We start from the raw sequence: 20,652 nt of genomic DNA on the forward strand, positions 1-20,652 counted from the left end.
CCTTTGTCTTCTTTGTGTCTCCTTCAGGAACACGGTTACAAAAGAGTGCACAGTTAAAAACAAGTTTTAAAGGAAGAATGTGAGAAGCGTGAGGCCCGCAGGCTGTGTTGTAGTCGGAGCCGTGTTGACATCAGTTTTACACATATGGACGGGACGGCCGACTCCTCCCCTTGTGTATAAAGCTGTTTAAGTCAAGGACTAGAGAGAAGAAGAATAAAAATACTGCAGCCTACTTACTGCTTATTTGAATATCACAAAAGCATTTTTAGATCACGGTCATTCCGTGAAGCTACGAGCTAACTAAAGAGTAGCTAACACAACAACGCAAGGCCACGAGCAATTGCAGCATGAGCCAAGGACAATTGTGCCCACCCTCTTGTGCTTAATGGTGCTTGATTATGCTGCGTTCCATTTGAAATCTCCTTCGTTTGGCTGCAAGGGGAGGGGGGTTGGGAGCGGAGGCTTCAGTATGGCGCCAAACAGCAGTTTGTCTCGGTTTCATGCTGGTGCTCCAGGGCGACATCTACTGGATCAAATAGACACGCTTCCTTAAATAGAAATGGTTGAGGTTGAAAACAAAGCCTCATGACCACTTTTCAAAATATCATGTTCTACTCTGTATACAAGGGCTCCTTCAAAAGTGTCTAATCTCTTCTATTTTTTTACTTGTTAGCCTTAAGCTGAAACTGTGTACCCAAGAATCTTTTCTTTAATTTGGTACATTTCAAACACACAAACTGTATTTCTAGTCCACACAATCCAACTCAGGAAGTTGTGATACAGTAGTCTCTGTGTGTGTGTGTGTTTCCTGGAGTTACACATCAGTGCTCTCTCTTTCAGCAGTGTTCCCAGCCTCCCAGTGACTTTTGGAGAGCAGGTTGTGCTCGGGCGCCACGACTTGACCAATAGGGATGCGGTAGGCCGCTAAAGTGCCGGTCAGCAGCAACATCAGTGTGGCTGTCAGAGTCGCTGCCCAGCTGCACGCCGGAAGACCAACCTAGTGAGAGAGACTCAGTGAGGGCTTTAAATAATGAATGAGGAACAATGTAAAGAGTCAGACTGTTAAACATGCTGTAAACAGACTTTAAAAAAGAGAAGAAAAAAAAAAAGAATTGCACAACTTTTTTCTGTTTTGTGGGGAAAGACAGGAGGCTGACATTTGAGGGTATAACATAAAAAAAACATAGATTTACAAAAAGGCTTCCCTGTCATTTCCTGGATGTAATATGATGTACAAGCAAAAAGTGTAAAGTACTTTAAGTACAAAGAACAGCTGGAATGCAATATAGGGTTACATGATTGTTTTAATGCAACAGCAATTTGCCTTGGATACCAAATTCCATAAAGATGCTGTCAAATGGATCCCAAATGATAATGCATGGACTGATTTTTTTAACCTTTGAATTTTCTTGTTATATGAGAAGGCTCATGAACGAAAGGCCCTAACATACAGTAGGAATGAGGAAAAAGCCATAGCAGCCTGAAAATAAAGTCTATTTCTCTTGAATTCAGCTGCAGGAAGTGTATCGACATCTAACACAACGACGTTTCTAATTAGTTTCAACTAAATTTTTTAGTTCTCAATATTGCAAAGCATCAACATCATTCTACACAGTGCAGGGGGATTAAAGAAAAGCGGATGCTAATGGAGTCATCCTGAGGTTTTAAAGCTTCTTAGCGTCGCTTTGCTTCATGCACGGTATGTGTGTGAGGTGTGTTTACTTACAGATCCCAGCAGATTACCCAGAGCGATGTCAGCATACGCAGAGAGAAAAGCTGCAGGCGGAGGAGAAGTGTTAAGGTTCAAAATGAAAATAAACAGAGTATAGCTGCAGTTAATTTGCCAGGAGACACACTCAGAGGTCCTATCAGGATTCATTCTCTTAATGTTGGTAAATTGGGTCACTGCCAAAGTGGTGGAAACTGAATTCATGGCAACCCAGCTTCAATTTAATTTAAGATGTGCTGCGTGGCTTAGCGCTGTGCCAGTGTTTTTTTTTTTTTTTTTGTGAGTTTGTCTGCATCTATGAATGAAAGCATAAGCAGGTTGAACAAGCTTAACTTTGTCTCAATAGATGATCATGTTTCTACTCTAACTGTGATGGCTCATATTGGCGACAGTATGAGCAAACAGCACTGACGCACAGAGAAGCTGTTTGCTCTGCAGCGTAGTTAAGGATGTATTCAACTCATTACATGTGTTTGGTGAATTAGACCGTGTCCTTTTGACTCAAGAGCAACTCTATCCTTTTGGGAATCAGGCCCTCTGTTTATTTACATTTCACACAGATACCCAACATTTTACCTCAGGCCTACATTAGAAGTGTGGATGATATTTGCTCTAACCACAATGTACACACTAAAATCTGACTAAAGCAAGGCTGTGTGTGTGTGTGTGTGTGTGTGTGTGTGTGTGTGTGTGTGTGAGAGTGTGTGTGTGTGTGTGTGTGTGTGTGTGTGTGTGTGTGTGTGTGTGTGTGAGTGTATACCGCTGGCGATGGCAAACAGGTGAGTCCTCCAGCTGAAGGTGAAGAAGAGTCCTCCAACAGACATGCAGCCCAGAGCACCATTAAACCCTGACAGACCAGAGTACAGCGAATCAGGACACACTGCCATTGATAAACCTGTGTGTGTGTGTGTGTGTGTGTGTGTGAGAGAGAGAGAGAGAGAGAGAGAGAGAGAGAGAGAGAGAGAGAGAGAGAGAGAGAGAGAGAGAGAGACTGGTTACTTCTCATGCCTCTTGAGATCACAAAACCTCACTGCCGTTGATGGAGCTGGGCTTCAGCACAATCTGCTGTACTGGAATTATCCACATGGAGGTGCCACACACTGCCTTTAGTGACAAACAATGCATGAAACCAAAAAAGGAGATCAGTTTGTTTATCTTTCTTTTTCTCACATCGTCACAAAAAGAAGGAATATGAATGTCTGCTCCAAAATGACCCAGAGGTTCATGCTTTCTATAGTTGCAGGTCTGCAAATTTACAATGGATAAATAATCTAAGCTCTAACTTCCCAAACATATAGGCTACAGGCAGCCTGTATATGGCCCAGATTGATAGTTGACCTTTTTTTCCTGACAGAATATAAAAAACTAAAGAATATAAAAATGTATTTGTGTTGTCCTTCTTGCCTGTCAGGGACTCACACGTCTTTCTACAAATGCTGTTTTTCTGTCTTTTAAGACTAACCTGAGCCTCACCCTCACCCCAGTAATCTAACTGATAACAGCAGCATCACATTTGTAGAGGAATAGTGAAATAAGTTGATAGTGAAATTATAATTTTTGTTAAGGGAAAGCTATATAATTTGAGTTTCTTCAGCCATTTGTTGAAATAATAGTTTGGGTTTGCATGTTCTCCATGTTTACCTGTGTCACTTTTGCGGTAATTAGATGTATTTTTCTGACACCCGGAAAACCAATTCTTACTATTTCACCTTCTAAACCACTGACCCTCTGGATCAGAAATAGCATGGAGCAAAGTTTAAGCTTTTCTGCTTTTAATGTGACAAGCGATTTCCTTTCATTACATCACCACATAGAGTTGGCCTACATTTAAAAAAAAAAAAAAAATCAAATAGCTATCTTTCTTTCTTGTCACACTCCCACACTGTCACACAAACATGATGGGGGGGGGGGGGGGGGGGGGGGGCTCACCAGCCAGCGTTCCCACTGCGGATCCTAGCAGAGCGTGGAAGGCCAGCAGGGGGGAGTAGAGGAGAACGGCCACGAGGATGAGCAGAGAGGGCCCAACATCTGCACAGGCGTAGATCTGACCCACGCCAAGAGGGATGCCACGCATTACCTGCAAGAGGGAGATATAGAGATGGATTTTAAAAAAAGGAGAGTACACAATAGAGCCTTTTTCAAAAACTCACCAAAAACATGACAAAACATGTGACTCTCTCTACTCTGTGAAAATCATCAGATCCTTATTTTTTCACCAAGTTAAACACACACAAAACACAGACACATGCTCACATTCACACATTCACAGCTTTCCCAAGAGTCAGTGAGAAAATGAGGAGTTTCCATGGTGATGTAATTGCTGCACCTGCCAGTCGCTGATACTTACAACCTCATAAATGGTCTTTAATTATATTGCCTTTTGCAAATACTCATCTGCGTGTGTGTGTGTGTGTGTGTGTGTGTGTGCGTTATTACATTGTTGTGCTTGTGCAGCCAGAGCACCATCCACAGTGAAAGCTTGAGACATTAAATATAAATAGGACTGACGTCATTGCATCTCCGGAGAGTACAAGAGGAAAGATGAGAGAATGACAGAGGGCAGGAGAAAACAGCGTTGGTAAGAAGAAAATTAAGAAGAATAGCAAGACATTAAACATTGTGTTGAAGGAAAGGGAAACAAACTGGTGAATGAAGGGTGAGATTTGTCTGAAAAGGCTGGAAGGCATTTATGTGTAGAAGAAATGAAAGGCAGAGCAGAGCAGAGAAATGGCTGGAGAGCACTTGAAGAAGCACAGAGGAAAAGAAAGATTTAGAGCTTTCAGATTTTAGGAGGGAATTTCAGAAATGAAAAGGACGCCGTTCACAACGAGAGATGCAGACTGGGGAAATGAAGAGGGAAAAGATGTGAGTTGACACTAAAGAAGAAGAAAGAGAAAATATTACCTTTCTTCTTAAAATGCAGAAATGGCAAAGAAATTAAATCCATCTTACAATGAATCACAAAGAAAGGTAAGACGTGACATTAGAAAATAGAGCAGGTCAAGACAGATACGGTAGGCTATTTTTAACAGAGACGCAATTATTCCCCCATTTGGTAAAAAAAGATTGAAACTATAAGCAGAGCTAGACTTTAGTTGGCCAGCCAATCGCCTCGATTGGAGAGACAGAGAGTGAAGCATTGTCTCCATCTTCAGTATTAGGTTTCATGTTAAGTTTTCCTGGAAGAAATAATGCAGCAAGGTCATACAGGACAGAGAAATCCACGTGTTTTCCCAGAACATATCAGTGATATGGGGGGGGAAATAAAACACTGCATTCACTTTTTAGTTTTGCTGTTTGTTGTCTGGTGCTGGGCAGCTAAAAACTTTACCCATGAAAACATCTAAATGGAAATGGACTTAACCCCGCCCTTGCTTAAATCAAATTTGAAGATTAAAATTCAGTCAGTCTTCAGACGACAAAATGCCGGCTGGCACACAGAGATCAAAAGCCAACTGCAGCTGCTAGCAGGAGTCCGATTCTTTTACCAAAGGTTTTCAAATAGCAGCAGTATTTCATTAATATTCACGTCTCAGTTCACACGTGTGTCTGTCTTTACAAAGTGTACTGCGCAACAGCTTGCATCCTAATGAACTGGTCTTTAGTAGCAAACAGATTTGTGGTTTTTATTGCTGTTGGTTGGTTTGTTTGTTTCCTCCATGGCTATACAAAGGTCACAGCAGCTTTAAATCCCCCCCCCCCCCCCCGTATCCTTCCCATTAACCAGCCAATGACACACAATATTCAAAACATGCACTAGCCTACACAAAGTGAGCATTGTACACAATCCACAGGAACTTCACAAAACAACACTTCATCTTTTGGTGCACCCGCTTCATCCACATCGTTTGCTTAAACAGTTTATGTTGATTATGATTTCTGAACAGGAGCTCCAGCAGGCACTGTTGCTAAGTAACCGGTGAGTCATGAGCGGCTGAGCTGATACTTATTGTGTTCCTGGGAGCTACTTTGCTGCGGACACCAGACTGAAACTGCTTTTATAATGTTACAGTTTCATTCAGCAGACACTTTAGTTCTGAAGGGACACACAGCTAAGAGTCAGTAAAACACCAGGAAGGATGAGGATAGGAGGAAACAGCGTTTGTAAGTGCCAACAAACGGCTTCAAGATCTGATGCAGGTGGGATTGGACACCGGTTTTAAATATCTCTCAAATCTCTCCATCATATATTCTGTCATTTATCACAATTCCAATGATATGCGCCTGTTTGTGATTATCCGACTGGATGGGTAGTGTCTGTTCAATCTTCACTGGAAATGTTACTCACACACTTAGTCTGTAAGTACCGGTGTAGCTGTCCAATCCAAATGTAAGATTTACTGCTGCTTTGGCTACTTTCTCACAGTAATAAAGGGAGTTAAAGCTCTCTCTCTCTCATATATGGGCCTTGGTTACTTGTTAAGGTTTGTCAAATCGGTTTCTCACAGGGTCTCAGGTGCCTTACCTCTACAGCAACAAGCTCGGTGCCATTGGGATCCAGCACTCCTGGAGCTGCAGCTGGGTGGTGCGGGAAGTAGGGGTTATTTGGGCCAGTGCAAAGGAGGTAGAGGACAATGACGGTGTTGAAGGGAAACACAGACACAGGCAAGTCCCAGCGGTCCAACACTGAGGAGAAACCACTGTACAAAAAGACACTTGAGACGGGGGATGGGGGATGGAAGGAGAACAGAGGGTGGAATCATATTTTGCAGTAGACTGACATTCTCTACTTGTTAGCAAAATGACCAAAACGCAGCCTTGTGGCATTGAAGTCCAACTGGCTGCTTTATTATATGCAATGTTTGCTTCTGATCAAATATTTTTCATCAAAGAAGTCATGAATCTATACTCTTTCAACATACTGTATATGGCATGCATGACAAAGATGGCTTCCGTCATGACGTCCTCTACCGCTAATCCGTCGTGGCCCTGAATGAATAAGTATGTGAGAGGTTTTGTGTCCTGCCAGATATTTGAAAATGCAAGTTAAATAATAGATGACGAACACATAATGATAACACACACATGTGCATCCTTATCAAACAGGCTAAGTTGGGAAAACACTGGAGGCACCAACATGATGAGTGTGCATGAACTATTAATGAGTCCGTTGGCATTTCCTATAAACTCCACATCGATGTTTTTGGCCTGATAAACAAATAAATTGATGGATTATGTTAATACGAATTGCCCTGAGTTGCCCAGAGCCCATCTGTTGCATTGTAAACACAAACTATAACCCAGCTTTTCAGATTCAGAGAACCTTATTAATCCCAGAAGGGCAGTTCAGTTTCACAGCCTACCGAGTCATTAAAAGAAGTCAAGACAACATAAAGGAAATAAACACAGTTCCCAGCAGCATTGGACGATTACATTCACATGCCAACAGACGAACAGGTCGCCAAATGAGAAGCCAGAGATATAGAACATTTAGAAGTTAATAAATACAACGCTAGAAATGTATTCAAAACAGATACATAACAGGTTACCTAATGTTCAGTAACTGTCCAGTGGGAAAAGGGATAAAGAAGTTGGAGTATCTATTGGTTCTCCTTGGAGGTGCAAGATAGCGTCGTCCAGAATGGACAGATGAAAGAACTTGTCCGGGTTGGTTTATGATTCCTTTTTTGCTTTCTTGACCGCACACTCCTTCTACAGGGTGCTCAAGTCTTTCAGCTGGACTCCAATGGCCATTTGAGCAGACTTTTACAAAACTGGTTCAAACTGTTCTAGTCCTGACAACCCGTTAAACCAGCAGATTCAACAAAAATGTTTAAAGACTTGATGATAAAGCTACATGTTTTCAGAGACACTAAGAGAGATCAGCCTCCGCATCAAATGAATTCTCTGTTCACTCCTTTTAATAATTGACTCAGAGGTTTCAGAAAACTTAAGTTCAGAATGGATCACTGTTCCAAGGGATTTATGAGTCAACTATTTGAACATTGTCACCGTGGATAGTGCTCGCTTGAGGGTTATAAATGTTGAACTCGACATCTATAACCAATTCCTCGGTTTTCCTGACATTAGATTCTGGTTTTACACTCTGTTATTGAGAGACATGCTTCTCCCACACATACACAAACAGGACCTGTGGACATGCATTAGTGGAGACATGTCAGAGACAGGACTGAGCTACTGCCGCCCCTTTGGCAAAGATTTGTCAGACAAAGCTGATAATTAATAATCGGCGTACATCAATGCACGAGCTAGTCGCAGTTGGGCTCGAGTGTTTCTTACCATGTAGCTGACCCCAAGCAGACAGGCAGCAGCAGCCAACAGTACCAGTCTCCAGCTGAGCTAAACACTCCCATCAGCAGAGATACCAACATGCCGTTAAATCCATGGAGGCCTCCGGATATCTCAGCACTACAAACACAAGAGAACACAGCAGCAAAAATCATACATTCAATCGTTGTCTTGTTTAGTCTGAAGGCAAAAGAAAGGCTTTTGAAACACAGAGAAAGGTAAACATGGGAAGCTTTTTATTGCTCTTTGTGAAACAAAACGTTAGGTATTGATGAGCAGAGATTAAAACATTAAAACATAATTTCAACTGGAGTGATTCCCTTGAAATGGGGCTTTCTTTTAATTGTTTTTAAAAGTAATAGTAGGCTATAGCATTAAATATTTAGAAACAGTTGTGGACTTTACTGATCCTCTAAAAACTTGAATTTTTCCGACCTGTCCTGGCCTATGATGACAGCTGTTAGGGTAGAGGCCAGTACACCCAGTGTTCCCAGCAGGCCCTGCCAGGGGGAGGCCAAGAACAGTGCAGCCAAGATGAGAGCACCACTCAGCGGGTTGTTGGCTAGGGTCACCCTGGACACCCCTCTTAGACACCACACCACCAGCTGCAGCCCAACAAACGTGTCTGAGACACAGAAAGATCACATTTGACAGAAAACTCCCCGAAAAAAGATAATTTCAAGGCAAACTTCCTCAGATAGATGTCTTGTTAAAGAATCAAGATGGGTGTTTACAGATGATTTATGATCGCTCTACTCTTTATGCTTGTAATGCACATTTTTAATTGCTGTCATTTTTGATTACCACAGTTTGCCAAACTGTAAGATATGAGGGACTTCCTCTTAACAAGTTTTGCTGAGTTGATAAATAACAACTTTTTTAGCATGCACATTTCAAAATATATTACATTTTGTACATTTTGTGGGAAGGTAGAAGTGAATTGTGAGGGTTTTCCTACCTTGCATAAACACAACAAAGTGCTCCATGTCCCCAGTACACGACAAGAGAGCATTCAGTGCACGCCGGCCGAGGCTGGCACGGCTCTTGCTGGCCTCCACCATCTTTGTATCCTTCCACATCAGCTGAACGACAGACAGTTAATGTTGGAAACAAACTTTCTTGTTTCTTCTTCTTTTTTTCTTTTTTTTCTCCAGTGTTTGTTCTCCTCCTGTTCCTTCCTCTTCAGCTTCGTTCCATCCCTTCTCTGAGTTTTCCTTCCCCCCCCCCTCTTCTTTCCTCATCAACAAGGAGGGGATGTGGTTTAACAAAGAAACTGTTGGACTGGGTAACACATTCACTCCAATTCAGACAAGCCGGAAGAGAATAAAGTTCAACCCAATCACTTCAGCTCGAAGAGAAAGAGAATGGTTGAGCCTTTAATTGAATCAGTAGCAGCTGATAAAGACAAGTGATCGTTACATAGGCTTGGACTTAATGATTACCTCTGTAAGTAAATGTTTGTCTTACTGCTTGTCCTTAAAGCTTGGCCATAAAGTAAATAGTAAGACCTAGCTTTGTTTGTCTGACTCGATATCTTATACGGTCCATCCCAGCTTTTACTCTGGATACAAAGCTATCATAGTCACAGTTCATTTAGAATGTATTCAAGTTTCAACTTTATTTCAGTGAATCTAATGGTCAAAGTAAAATAAAACCATTGCTTTTTGGAAGCCTGTTTGGTGTCATGTTCTCGCAGTCTTTTTGCGCTTGGTATCTGCTGAACTGTTTCATAAACTGCAGTCTGTCTCTGTTGTTGTCAGATGTACTTTCCATCATGTTTTTGAAAGAGTGAATTTAAAAGGTGGCAGGCTTCCATGTGGTAGAGAGGATTTAAGCTGCTGTATCACATGAATCCTCGTCTGATCATTTTGGTTCTCCAGTATTTTGATAATGTAATTGTCCTGCGCTGTGGGTGTTGAAGGAAGAGTTAAGTATCTATAGAACGAATGAGTAATCAAAGAAGGGGAGTTCTGGCATTTACTTTGTCTTTGCTCCGTGCCATGCTCTCAAAGTCCTCATGCGCCCATTCACAGCACGCCGTTGACGAATTGAAGTGGCAAAAATCAGGTCTGTCCAGTAGCCTCTCCAATATCTTCTTGTCTTTACCAAAGGGAAAAAAACAGGATCAGTTCATCACACAAGAAGACTTAAAAAAAACAAAAAAAACAATATCTAGAGAGAGTTGAAGAGTTGTTCAATGTTGCAAAATAAATGAAAAAGAGGTTAAAAACAGGCAATGAGCTTTGCCCCCTCCAACAGGTGCGCTCTGCACCTTGCTTAATGGACTTGCGCATCACCACCTGAGGAGGGTGCACATAATTTTTTTTTTTTTTTTCAAAAAGCAGGAAAAATTTGCATTTGATGAAAATAAAATAAACCAAAATGCGGCTCCTACATGAAGTTTCAGTCTTGTACACCCCTCTGTAAGCAGCGTCAGTGCATATTTTCACTTTCTATTTGCCTGTTGGTTTTTTCCTTTCTCTGCCCAACCACTTGGATGATTTGTTTGTTTGTCATACAAACCAGGAGAGCGACACCGTTCACCAAGCCAACAAGAACTACCTGGACTTCGGTTTATTGACAAAGACATACAGAAATCCATCTTCACCTGCTAAGTCTACAGAATAGGAGGTGGAGGAGGATGGGTTAATGATGACAGAGTGGGGGCTGCAGACCGATCGGGATGGCCGACTCGTCTCTTCCAGTTTCGACCCACATCTGTTCCCCTGCTCCATCAATCTGCTGCCCAGCATTCCTCCTCCTTCTCTTTAAACTTTTCTTCTTCAATCTATTAACCTTCCTCTTTGTCTCTCATGAGCTCCACCACCCCCTTACCCTGGAACCACCACTGCACCCTGTTGCCATGACAGCAATATCAAGGCAAATGCTCAGTAAAAGCAACGTTTAACCTTTTGTCAGTGTGTGCCTAAATCAGACTCCAACCCCGAGGTTTGTGGTGGCTTAAAAGGCTCTGTCTTGTAAAGCCAACAGGAACTTGTTGTCAGTGTATTCCATCTTCTCAGGGGAATGCACCTGTGGCCTCCATGCTGTTGCTATAGCAACCTAAATGGATACTTGATTCTCCACTGGTTGGAATGCCCCATATTCTGTCTTGGTTGGCTGAAGGATGAAATATCTTCAATATTAGTTGGGTTGGAATTGGCTGAAGAGTTTTTATTGTTCAACAAAGCTGAAATGCATCCTTAAAAATTCAGTTTGAAAATTTCTTCAAAGAATGATTTTTTTTCAATGTATTGTTTCAGCTGCCTTTACGACAATCCATGTGAGAAAAGCACAGATCAAAGCTCTGCAGGGAGCTTCCCGCAGTGAGGACCAGACAGGGACAGAATGCTGAAGGGACGGATGCATGTGTGTGTTCAGCAAACTCATTTCGAAGAGTGATGTCGGAGTATGTTTTCTGAAAGAACTCTATGAACTACTTTTGCAGCCATAGAGAGTTAAGGAGCTTTGCATATAAATGAAGGGGTATGTTACAATATGTCCAAATAACTCTAGGAGGTCACCCAGAGGCTGTTTATCTATATATCAATATATATATATGTGGTTACTGAGAGAGAGCTATTAGGATTTATCTTTATGTTTGATCTTTTTTTTTGATCTGGAAGAAAAACAGAAGGGAATTAAACGACGGGCCGGGATGCTGAGCCGGTCGTTCACGGTCACTGAACCACTTAGCTTGTATTAAATTCAGCTATTCAATGATGACTTCATCCTGGAGCACTTAGACATTTATGAGGTATCATGTGACCTGATGATGTCATCCCCAGGCTGCTCCATGCACAGACTCTTTGCTGTAGTATTTAAGCTTTTGAATTTTTTTTTATATATTGTACCGTAGATGTATAGAAATGGCTTCTGGTAGTACCAGCAATGATTTCGTTCCAAGTAAACACTCAGAAAATTAGCAGAGACACCTCCCACCCCCACCAAGGACTGTTTTCGCTGCTGGACTCTGGAAAGAGGTTCCGCAGCCTCCGAAGCAGAACTTCCAGGTTCTGTAACAGCTTCTTCCCACAGGCCATAAGACTTTTGAACAGGAAAAAATAATCCCTCCATTCCCCTTCAAACCCCCACACAGGACTACCTCACTGGACTGTAAAACACAATATAACGTGCAATATATTTATCTGTATAGTATTTTTACTCATAGTTTTTCTTTTTATATCTATTTATATCTGCACCTTATTTTTATTTTTATATGTAAATACATGCTGCTGTTTTTATCCTGCACTACAACGAGCCAAATGCAACGAAATTTCGTTCTTATCTACACTGTAAAGTACAAGTTTGAATGACAATAAAGAAAGTCTAAGTCTAAGTCTAAGTTTCTCATCCTTGTGAAATAAAGACGTCAGACTCTGTTTTTTTTTTTGTTTTTCTCAGAATTTGCCATATTTTATAGTAAGATACATACATTTACACTTCAGCTGTCTTTGTGCTCACAGTAAGGGGGACAAAACACCGACAGTAAACATGATGTGGCTCACATCGCTCCAGAGCTAACAAACACTCACATGCGTCCATACACTCAAACAGTTGCATCAGCACAAGCACTTGCGTATTGAAACACAGACTCTCTCTCTCTCTCTCTCTCTCACACACACACACACTCACACACATATGAAACCACAGTTCACTGTCTTCAGTGTACTCTTTTTACCTGTTCATGTATTTTCTCAAACCACCTAATTTAGGCTCGCACTTCAGTAATGATATATGAAATACCACTTGTGACTACAAAACATTTTTAACAAATCAACTCTGAGTAAAAAAAAAAAAATGTACATAAAAACATCCTACTTCCTTTATGAAGAAATCATTTTTGTTATAAAATAAACTTTAATAATACACATTTTACAGCATTATCGGATTGTGGTTTATTCTGCTTTTCATACAATGGACTAGGTTACTATTCATAGAAGGAAGAGCTGAAGAGAGAGAAGGGAAAAAAAGCAACAGTGACATTTTAGACATTCTGCACTTTGCACAGTTTAAGTGACGACTGGCTGTTTTCAGTGGAGATTATGACGGTTATGTTGGATGTTACCGGATGATTTTCAGTGGCAGTCTTTGGGATCGTTTAAAAGCTCCGGGGTTTCCTTTGTCATGCTCCGCTATCCCAGCTTCACCCCAATAACTTCAAAGATAAGTGATTGAAAGAAGTAGTTTGAATGATGAAATGTCTTCTAATGACACCCCCCAGAGGCAAACACACACACACACACACGCACACACACACACACACACACACACACACACACGCACACACACACACACACACACACACCCTACACACACGACATCAATGTCCCTCCGCCCCTCTTTTCCATTCACCCTCACTTGAAGTCCATTGGGTATTGACAAACTTTACATTGAATCTCTCACATTCTTGTTCCATCCCTCTTGAGGTCGGACCAGGTAAGTTATCGATAAAGGTATCAGACAACACCCCGCCGCTCTAATCCTCTGACAAGGCGTGCCACTTGGCAATCTGGCGACGCGGATGGTCGCAGATCTCCCTCCAGTGCTCGCCGGCGGTGCCCACCACTGACGTGCCCAGCACCAGGCGCCCGAGGGTGGTGTTGGCAGAGCGCGAGTTACCTGTGTCTGAGTCAATCAGCAGCAGCTCCACGCTGGTGTCCATCAGGCCCTCGTCCGAGGGCAGATCAAACACAAAGAGCTCGTTGAAGACCGGGTTGGGTGAGCACTTCTTCACGTGGGTCTTCTTCTTGCACACACGTTTCTTCCCATGGTACATGTTGATCTTGACATACGGATCTTAAAATTAAGAAGGAGGAAAAAAAGAGAATCAAGGGAAGGCAAAAAAAAAAGGGTATTGGGATGTGAATATCCGTCCCTGCAGTGTTTGTAGAGTGACACACTGTTCCTAAGCCAGATCAATACAGAAATCAATACAGCGGAAATGAGGGATGTTTGTGATTAGAAGTGTTTATGCGTGTGTGTGTGTGTGTGTGGGAGTGTGTGGGAGTGTGTGCGTTTGTGTAAGTGCTTGTCACTAAAGTGGTCTCTATGATCTCCTGATCAGATTACTTCAGAGCAGTGGCTGAGTCATTATGGCTACATTCATAGCATCCAAAAGCAGTTTTGGCTAGATGGCAGGACAAAGGGACTCATTTATTCTGGTAAGAGAGTTTCTGCCCATATGCATTAGTTCTTGTCTGTGAAAGCGTTCTAATGATCACATCAGTTTCAAGCGGACGTACCTGTGGGTCCATTGTTTTCAGTCTTGGGCAGATGGCGAGCTTTTAGTACGACCACAGTCAGCGTGTTAGTGGTGGACTGGTAACACAGGGAGAGCAGCAGTTCACCATGGCCGCTTGATTTCTGTGAAGAGAGAGGAGATGACTGAATGTTTGAGAGGTGGTAGAGATAGAGTGTTTCTGAAAGAAGATAATTAAACTAAACTATGCTAATGTATCAGCTTTCAAACCAGCACTGAAACATATGCATGGCAGTATATCAGACATTGTGTATTTTTCCATATGGTGTACGCATTTGCCACACCTTTCCAACATGGCTGAACACGTTTCACTTGGTAAAAAGGACCAAAGAATGGTAAATGGACTACTTGTACCGCACCTTTTTTCAGTCTTCTTAGCATTCTAAGTGCTTTAAGACTACATATCACACACTACACCGATGGCTATGCCACTCATGACCAATTTGGGGTTTAGTGGCTACAGGAACCTTCCCCTAAGAAGATGGAAAAGTGGATCAAACCACCAACCTCCTGAGGGAGAGACAACCGACTCTACCACTGAGCCACAGCCGCCCTGAAGCTTACAGCATCTGGTCTTCTGAGGCAGTCTCCAATCGAAGAACACACCAGGCCTGATCCTACCTATCTTCTGAATTTGGGTGTGTTCAGGGTTGGCGGTATGGCTACACGCTAATGTACACATTTATATTTTCAGAAGCATCTCATAGGCTTTCAGTGTTGCCGAATCCATGTAATAATTGATGAACTAGTCAATAAAAGCTGCAATCAATGTTGCTGTGCTGAAACCAGAAATTGGTGATCTATAAATGGATGTCAACGAAATGAGCAGCATGATAGCATGAAGAAATTCTCATGACCAGCACAAAAATACTAATTGAGAAGCTCCCCAGTCTTCTATGTATCATATCATTTGTGATGAACCATTTTTTTGGCACATGTGCACACCCATGTTTGTGTCCACACCTTCGAGAGTTTGCAGTCTTGGGTGCTGTGATCACACCTTGCTAGATGCCATGTCTCAACTCATGGATGCCATGGCAATAAGAGCTAGCATGCAGAAAAAACAATATCTACTCCTGACCCTGACATCCAAGGCGGCCAATCTGCCTGCAACGTGCCGTTTAAATTCAATGAAGTGCAGACGGCTTACACTTGCATACACACATACATAAACACACTCGTACGCATACCCACAGAGCAAAACGAGAGCCAACACCCTTTTTGTTATACGATACATTTAAACAAAGATTGTTTGCCCTATTTTTTTAGTCCATGAAGTGATTCTCTAGTTCCACTATTATACCTTTAAAGACAACTTTGGCACATGCTAATACACAGCAGATTACTACAGAAGAAGGTAGAAACTTGCAAACATTCAATTCCAAAGAGAATCCCAAAGTAGAATCTCACTACAAAGTAGTAAAAAATATTATACTTTGTTGTTTTTTTTTGATTGATTGCCCAAAAAAAAGGCCGTTCGCAGGAGCCTGTTTCCGACAGACGAGGTTTATGTGATGAAATGTCTTCCCTAGAAAAAGAAAAACAACATACTGGTTGGAAGAGCTACAGTCCATTTGTGTTCCTCACAGTTGCCAGGAACAGCCAGTCCTTAGCAGAAGCCGTGTGATCACCAGGCAACAGACTCATCACGGAGTTATGTGAATATCACTCAGAAAGGTAATTCTCTATGCCCTTTCATCAAAATTGCCAATCCCTACATTAATGTTTCAATACCCAAATGATATTACGATGTTCAGATCACATCTAAATTAAACTCCAAACGAAATCACAACATTGAGTGCACTACACTACTTTTTGCTCAGAAGCAGATATTTTTGAGATTAATCGTGTCATTTTTACATAAATTATGCATTTCAAGGATCTAAGATTTTAAGTACTACTGGAATAATCATGAATTATGAAGCAAAAAGCTGCAAATGAAAAGGGTTTCACAAACCCCAAGGCGTATTGAAAGCAGTCGGCGGAAGAACATCACCAGACCGCAGTATCAGTTTTCAGATCCATAATGGTGAAACAGATCTTTAGTGTCTCTGCAGACAGGCCCACTTCCTTTCTGGTTTCTCCATTAGTTTAATATATAAACGGCTGGTAACGCCCTTTACAGGTAGGCACAAGTGAGCACTGTTTACTTTTGCGGATATGCAACCATCATATGGAGCCGTCAGATAGTCTGTTCTGCAGAATGTGCTGTGGCTTCACTGACACAACATGTTGTCTTCAGCGTTGATGCGTTTGTAGAGTTTCACAGGAAGTCAACCAGAATGCAATTTGCAATACAAATTCTGTTTAGAGAGCTATATGAAGTATGAAAAGTTGCTCTTGCTGAAGCAACTTGGTGATAAGTGTCAACATTGCTTGAGAGACAACCAATTCTACCACTGAGTCACAGCCACCACTGGTGACTGGTGTTATAATTAGGGGTGTGATGACTCATTACTGGAACTGTTATGTTTTAGTATTGTCATCATTTGGATATTTTTTGCCTTTATTAATAGAACAGCTAAAGAGAGACTGGAAACATAAGGAGGAGCAGGGTGGGTAGTCTGACTGATGTTCCAGTTCTTACCTTGACATTCCTCTTGATGATCTCCCGGCTCATCAGGACCCGCCCCTCTGACAAGTCGATCCCGGACAAGGGTACAAGTGTCTCTCCGATGACCTCATCGCGGGAGAACCTGTCGAAGCTCAGCACCATGAAGTGAAGGGCCAACTCTGACACTCGGGCAAGCGGGATCCCATAGAAGCTGAAGGTCTCGTCGAAGGCGGGGTCAAGGGTCTTCCTCAGCACTCTGGTCTTCACCCGGTGCTTTTTTTCCGGCAGCAGTGTCAGCTTGATGTAGGGGTCGGAGGTCAGTGACTGCTCATCCGTTGGGGTAAGTCCATGGGCTTCCTGGATAAAAAAAAAAAATGTCCGATCAGTCAAAACTGTGTGAGACAAGTTTCTACCAGAGAATGATATAACTGACACCAGCAGAAGCACATACATACCTTGATATGGACCACAAACGCCTTCTTCTCTGGCTGGTATTCCAGGGAGAAATGGAGAGTTCCCAGCCCATTCTCCTTCTCCTCTCCGTGGGGCTTGTCAACAGCAGGGGTGGGCGCCTGGCTGGAGAGGGTGCTGGATGGTGTAGGGAGGTCGTTGTGGTCAATCACACCAGGCTGCGTGAACCCCGTATGAGGAGAGGGCAGCTCCAAGTCTGGGGAGCTCCGCACCTTCTGGTGGTGGTGATGAAACGGCTTGGTGGTGAAGTTGCCATTCAGGTCCCGTTTCTCCAGATCGAGGTGTAGCACCTGTCTGGAATCATTCGGACTTGATGTGAGTTTACCAGTCGGATTCATCAGTGACGTGGTGTGGCAGTTTCCATTGACATCACATTTGTTGTTTTCGTTCGTCGTCGTTGTGGCGGCGGGCGCGGCAAACTTCTTCTTGCCACTGAGGCTCTCGGGGTAGATATCGACCCCTTTGAGCATGTGCACAAACTTGTACGGCGGCGTCTTCTGGGATTTGGTGTTCTTGCGCTGGCAACAGATCCATGCGAAGGCCGACACGCTGAAGACGAGACCGAAGACGCTCATCACCGCAACACCTACCGGCACTGCCACTGTGGAGGACGAAAAAAGAGGGGTGGGTGAGGCCGGGGGAGTGAAATATTGTTCACCTTGCACAACCTCAATATATTTTCTTATTGCATTAAAGGAAAATGAATCAATTGTGGGTGTGTGACTGATGTAGACTTCAGTCTTGACTCAGATAGAGATTAAAAGAAAGACAATGAAATCCCAATAGTCCTGTATTCATATTTCAAAAACACCTCAACACTTTCTTTTGGGCGGTATTCTTTATGGAACCTAATCCCTTTCAACGGTAGCCTACTTTTGTTACGTTACCATGGAGACATCCATCTCAAGGCGAGCAGTCAGAGTTAATAGGTCAATTTTAATTGAGGAAACAGGGAGCATTAAGAGGGCAGTTAAGAGGGTGGCTCAATGGAAAAGCACTCAGGGTAACACCCATACAAAGACAGAGAGATGAAGGCTGATATTTGTAAGAGGAAATATGTGCAGGCCTTTCTACTAAGGTAGCCTATTATTCTATTTGAGTTATTATGCCTACTTTAAAGTGGACAGTTTTATTGTGATGGTGTAGGAATAGCATCGATTCAAATCACTAATCCGCCCTTATTCTCTTTGGAGAATAATTGAAGAGCAATAGGTTGTGGGCAAGCCTATTTCAATTTCAAAATCACACAGCATGTAGCCTACTGAACGTTTTCTCCTTTAGCTTCCATTAATATTTTAGTTTTGAGCTCTGGGTGGATTCACATGTAACAGCTACAAACAGATGGATGTGGTGACGGTAGGGTGGTGAGGGAGCTGCTGAACCGGGTGGAAAAGAGAAAAATAATGTGCTTTCCATGAATTATGGTAGGCCTTTATGTAGACATTGTGTGAATGTGGCGTAATAGAATACGTCACCTTCCTTCCTTATTTTTTTATTTTTCGTCCTGATTGAAGAGCTGTCACCCTCAGCTAGATGCAAAATGGAGGATTGAGCCTCGATGACTCCCCACTATTGAAAAGCTGCCTTATCGAGTAAAGGGGCTGGGCCAACAACAAAGAAATGCCTTCATATTGATTAACATTGTTTGATAACAGCCTACCTGTATCGTCATTATGCCAAACGAAAGCCAAAACGCAAACTTATTCAGAGGCGTGTAATAACACAAATACTCAATGCGATGATAACTTTGAGCTCCTTGAAGTTACACAAACGCAACTCACTCACAACTCTCTGTTTTTAATGCATGAATTTACGTTCATGGAGTTACTACTCACCGAGCTGATCTCCTTCCACCACCATTGGAGCCATCGTCGCTGACCAAGGTGCTGAAACTGTCCGTCTGATAGATCACCGCCCTGTTCGCCTAGTGTCGATTTGCAGTATTCTCCGCAATATCTCGGCTCTGATTTTGTTCAATAATGTACGACGGTGTGTGTGTACGGCTTCAATAATAGAACAGCTACCTTGGTCTCCCAGAGAGAAAGATGGAGGGACGATGTGCCCTCGCCCTGATGCTGTTTCTCAGTGATGCGTGAGTGTCTCAGAGGCGGCAACACCCCGATTCTCTCTCTCTCTCTCTCTCTCCCCCCTTGTTTTGTCGCCCTCTCTCTTCCATCCTCAGTTGACGAGCCCCCCCCCCCTCCCCTCTCCCCCTCCCTACCGGGAACGCTGAGCTCATCAGTGCTGACGCAGTGGTGACGGAGGCTGGCTGTGAAATCAGGGCCCCCGGTATAACCGCACACCGGGGGCTGCCAGCTCCCCTGATTGATTGTAAATGGTCTAGGTCTGTATCTCCTTTGTGTGTGTGTGTGTGTGTGTGTGTGTGTGTGTGTGTGTGTGTGTGTGTCTGATAGGCTAAGACTGGTGAATTGATTGTGTCACATTGCTGTCCTGTCATTTCTTAAAGTAAGGGATTATTAAGGTTTATATGTAATGAAGCTCTCCTTATATGGTCATAAAAGGCCAGTCTACAACTACAATGGATTCGATCATCTGGAGTGTATTCCATACTATAATTACTGATCGAACAGGTTAAGCGATCCAAAGGTGAATGAATGACCCTCTGACATGAACAATTGGACTGTAACCTATAGCCATTTCATTTGAAACCCCAGAAACAGTTTGACATGTCTTCCTGTAGATACTTTTTGCGACACCTGTCAAACTTTCCCATCTTTGTGATGAATCTGTAAACAATGGGTCCTCCATTGCAGTTTCGGGTACAACTTGAATGAGCTCTGTTGTGGATTCTGCTGCACAGTTCTATCGTATATTTTCTACATCGACTTGATTGTTGTCTCCCTCAAGTGGTGCATATACAAATAGTTTGAAGTGTGTTCCCTGTACAAAAGCCCCTCTTCGTGCTGCTAAGACGATCGGCGTGCACGGCGGGAGCGCACAAAGCGTACATGTACAGTGTCTCTTAACAGTACTCAATCACACCCCCTGCTGGTGTCGCTTGGTAATTACAACAATAGTTGCCGCTATCGGTGCTGGAATAACAATCAACATCAAACACTGCTTCAGCTGACTGTGAACATTCATACCATTAACCAAGACTTCAAATAAACAACCTTCTTGTATCATGAACGACACTGAAAAGAGACATTAAAAATAATCACGAGTGTATCAAGAGTAAGAGTAAGTTAAGTGTTGTTAAGTCAATAATGAATTAACTTGAGTGTGAAATTTAACTATGCTAAAAGTTTTGCTTTCAATACTGTTCTGTGAGAAACATGTATCTCTTAGGTCTACTTTTAGACTTCAGGAATATTCCCATTGAGAGACAAAAAAATATTTTACAAGAAAGTCCGGGCAAAGATGGAG

At 42.6% G+C, this 20,652-nt stretch overlaps 2 protein-coding genes across 2 annotated transcripts; both read right to left on the bottom strand.

Moving 5' to 3' along the window:
* Positions 1 to 133: 133 nt before the first annotated feature.
* Positions 134 to 9,212, bottom strand: si:dkey-183c6.7 (urea transporter 2). The gene is made up of 8 exons (XM_020657338.3): positions 8,937 to 9,212; positions 8,414 to 8,603; positions 7,970 to 8,098; positions 6,195 to 6,384; positions 3,659 to 3,806; positions 2,490 to 2,624; positions 1,727 to 1,776; positions 134 to 997 (listed from the first exon to the last, which is right to left on the bottom strand). The coding sequence occupies exons 1-8, from the start codon at positions 9,055 to 9,057 to the stop codon at positions 815 to 817; spliced, it is 1,146 nt and encodes a 381-aa protein (XP_020512994.2). The 5' UTR covers positions 9,058 to 9,212; the 3' UTR covers positions 134 to 814.
* Positions 9,213 to 12,511: 3,299 nt separating this feature from the next.
* Positions 12,512 to 19,414, bottom strand: syt4 (synaptotagmin IV). The gene is made up of 5 exons (XM_020657342.2): positions 19,101 to 19,414; positions 17,250 to 17,866; positions 16,828 to 17,151; positions 14,224 to 14,344; positions 12,512 to 13,777 (listed from the first exon to the last, which is right to left on the bottom strand). Exons 1-5 carry the CDS (start codon positions 19,132 to 19,134, stop codon positions 13,458 to 13,460), a joined length of 1,416 nt encoding a protein of 471 aa, XP_020512998.2. The 5' UTR covers positions 19,135 to 19,414; the 3' UTR covers positions 12,512 to 13,457.
* Between the last annotated feature and the right edge of the window lie 1,238 nt (positions 19,415 to 20,652).

The sequence above is a fragment of the Labrus bergylta genome, chromosome 22, assembly GCF_963930695.1.
Source record: "Labrus bergylta chromosome 22, fLabBer1.1, whole genome shotgun sequence".
In the NCBI taxonomy this organism is placed as follows: domain Eukaryota; kingdom Metazoa; phylum Chordata; class Actinopteri; order Labriformes; family Labridae; genus Labrus; species Labrus bergylta.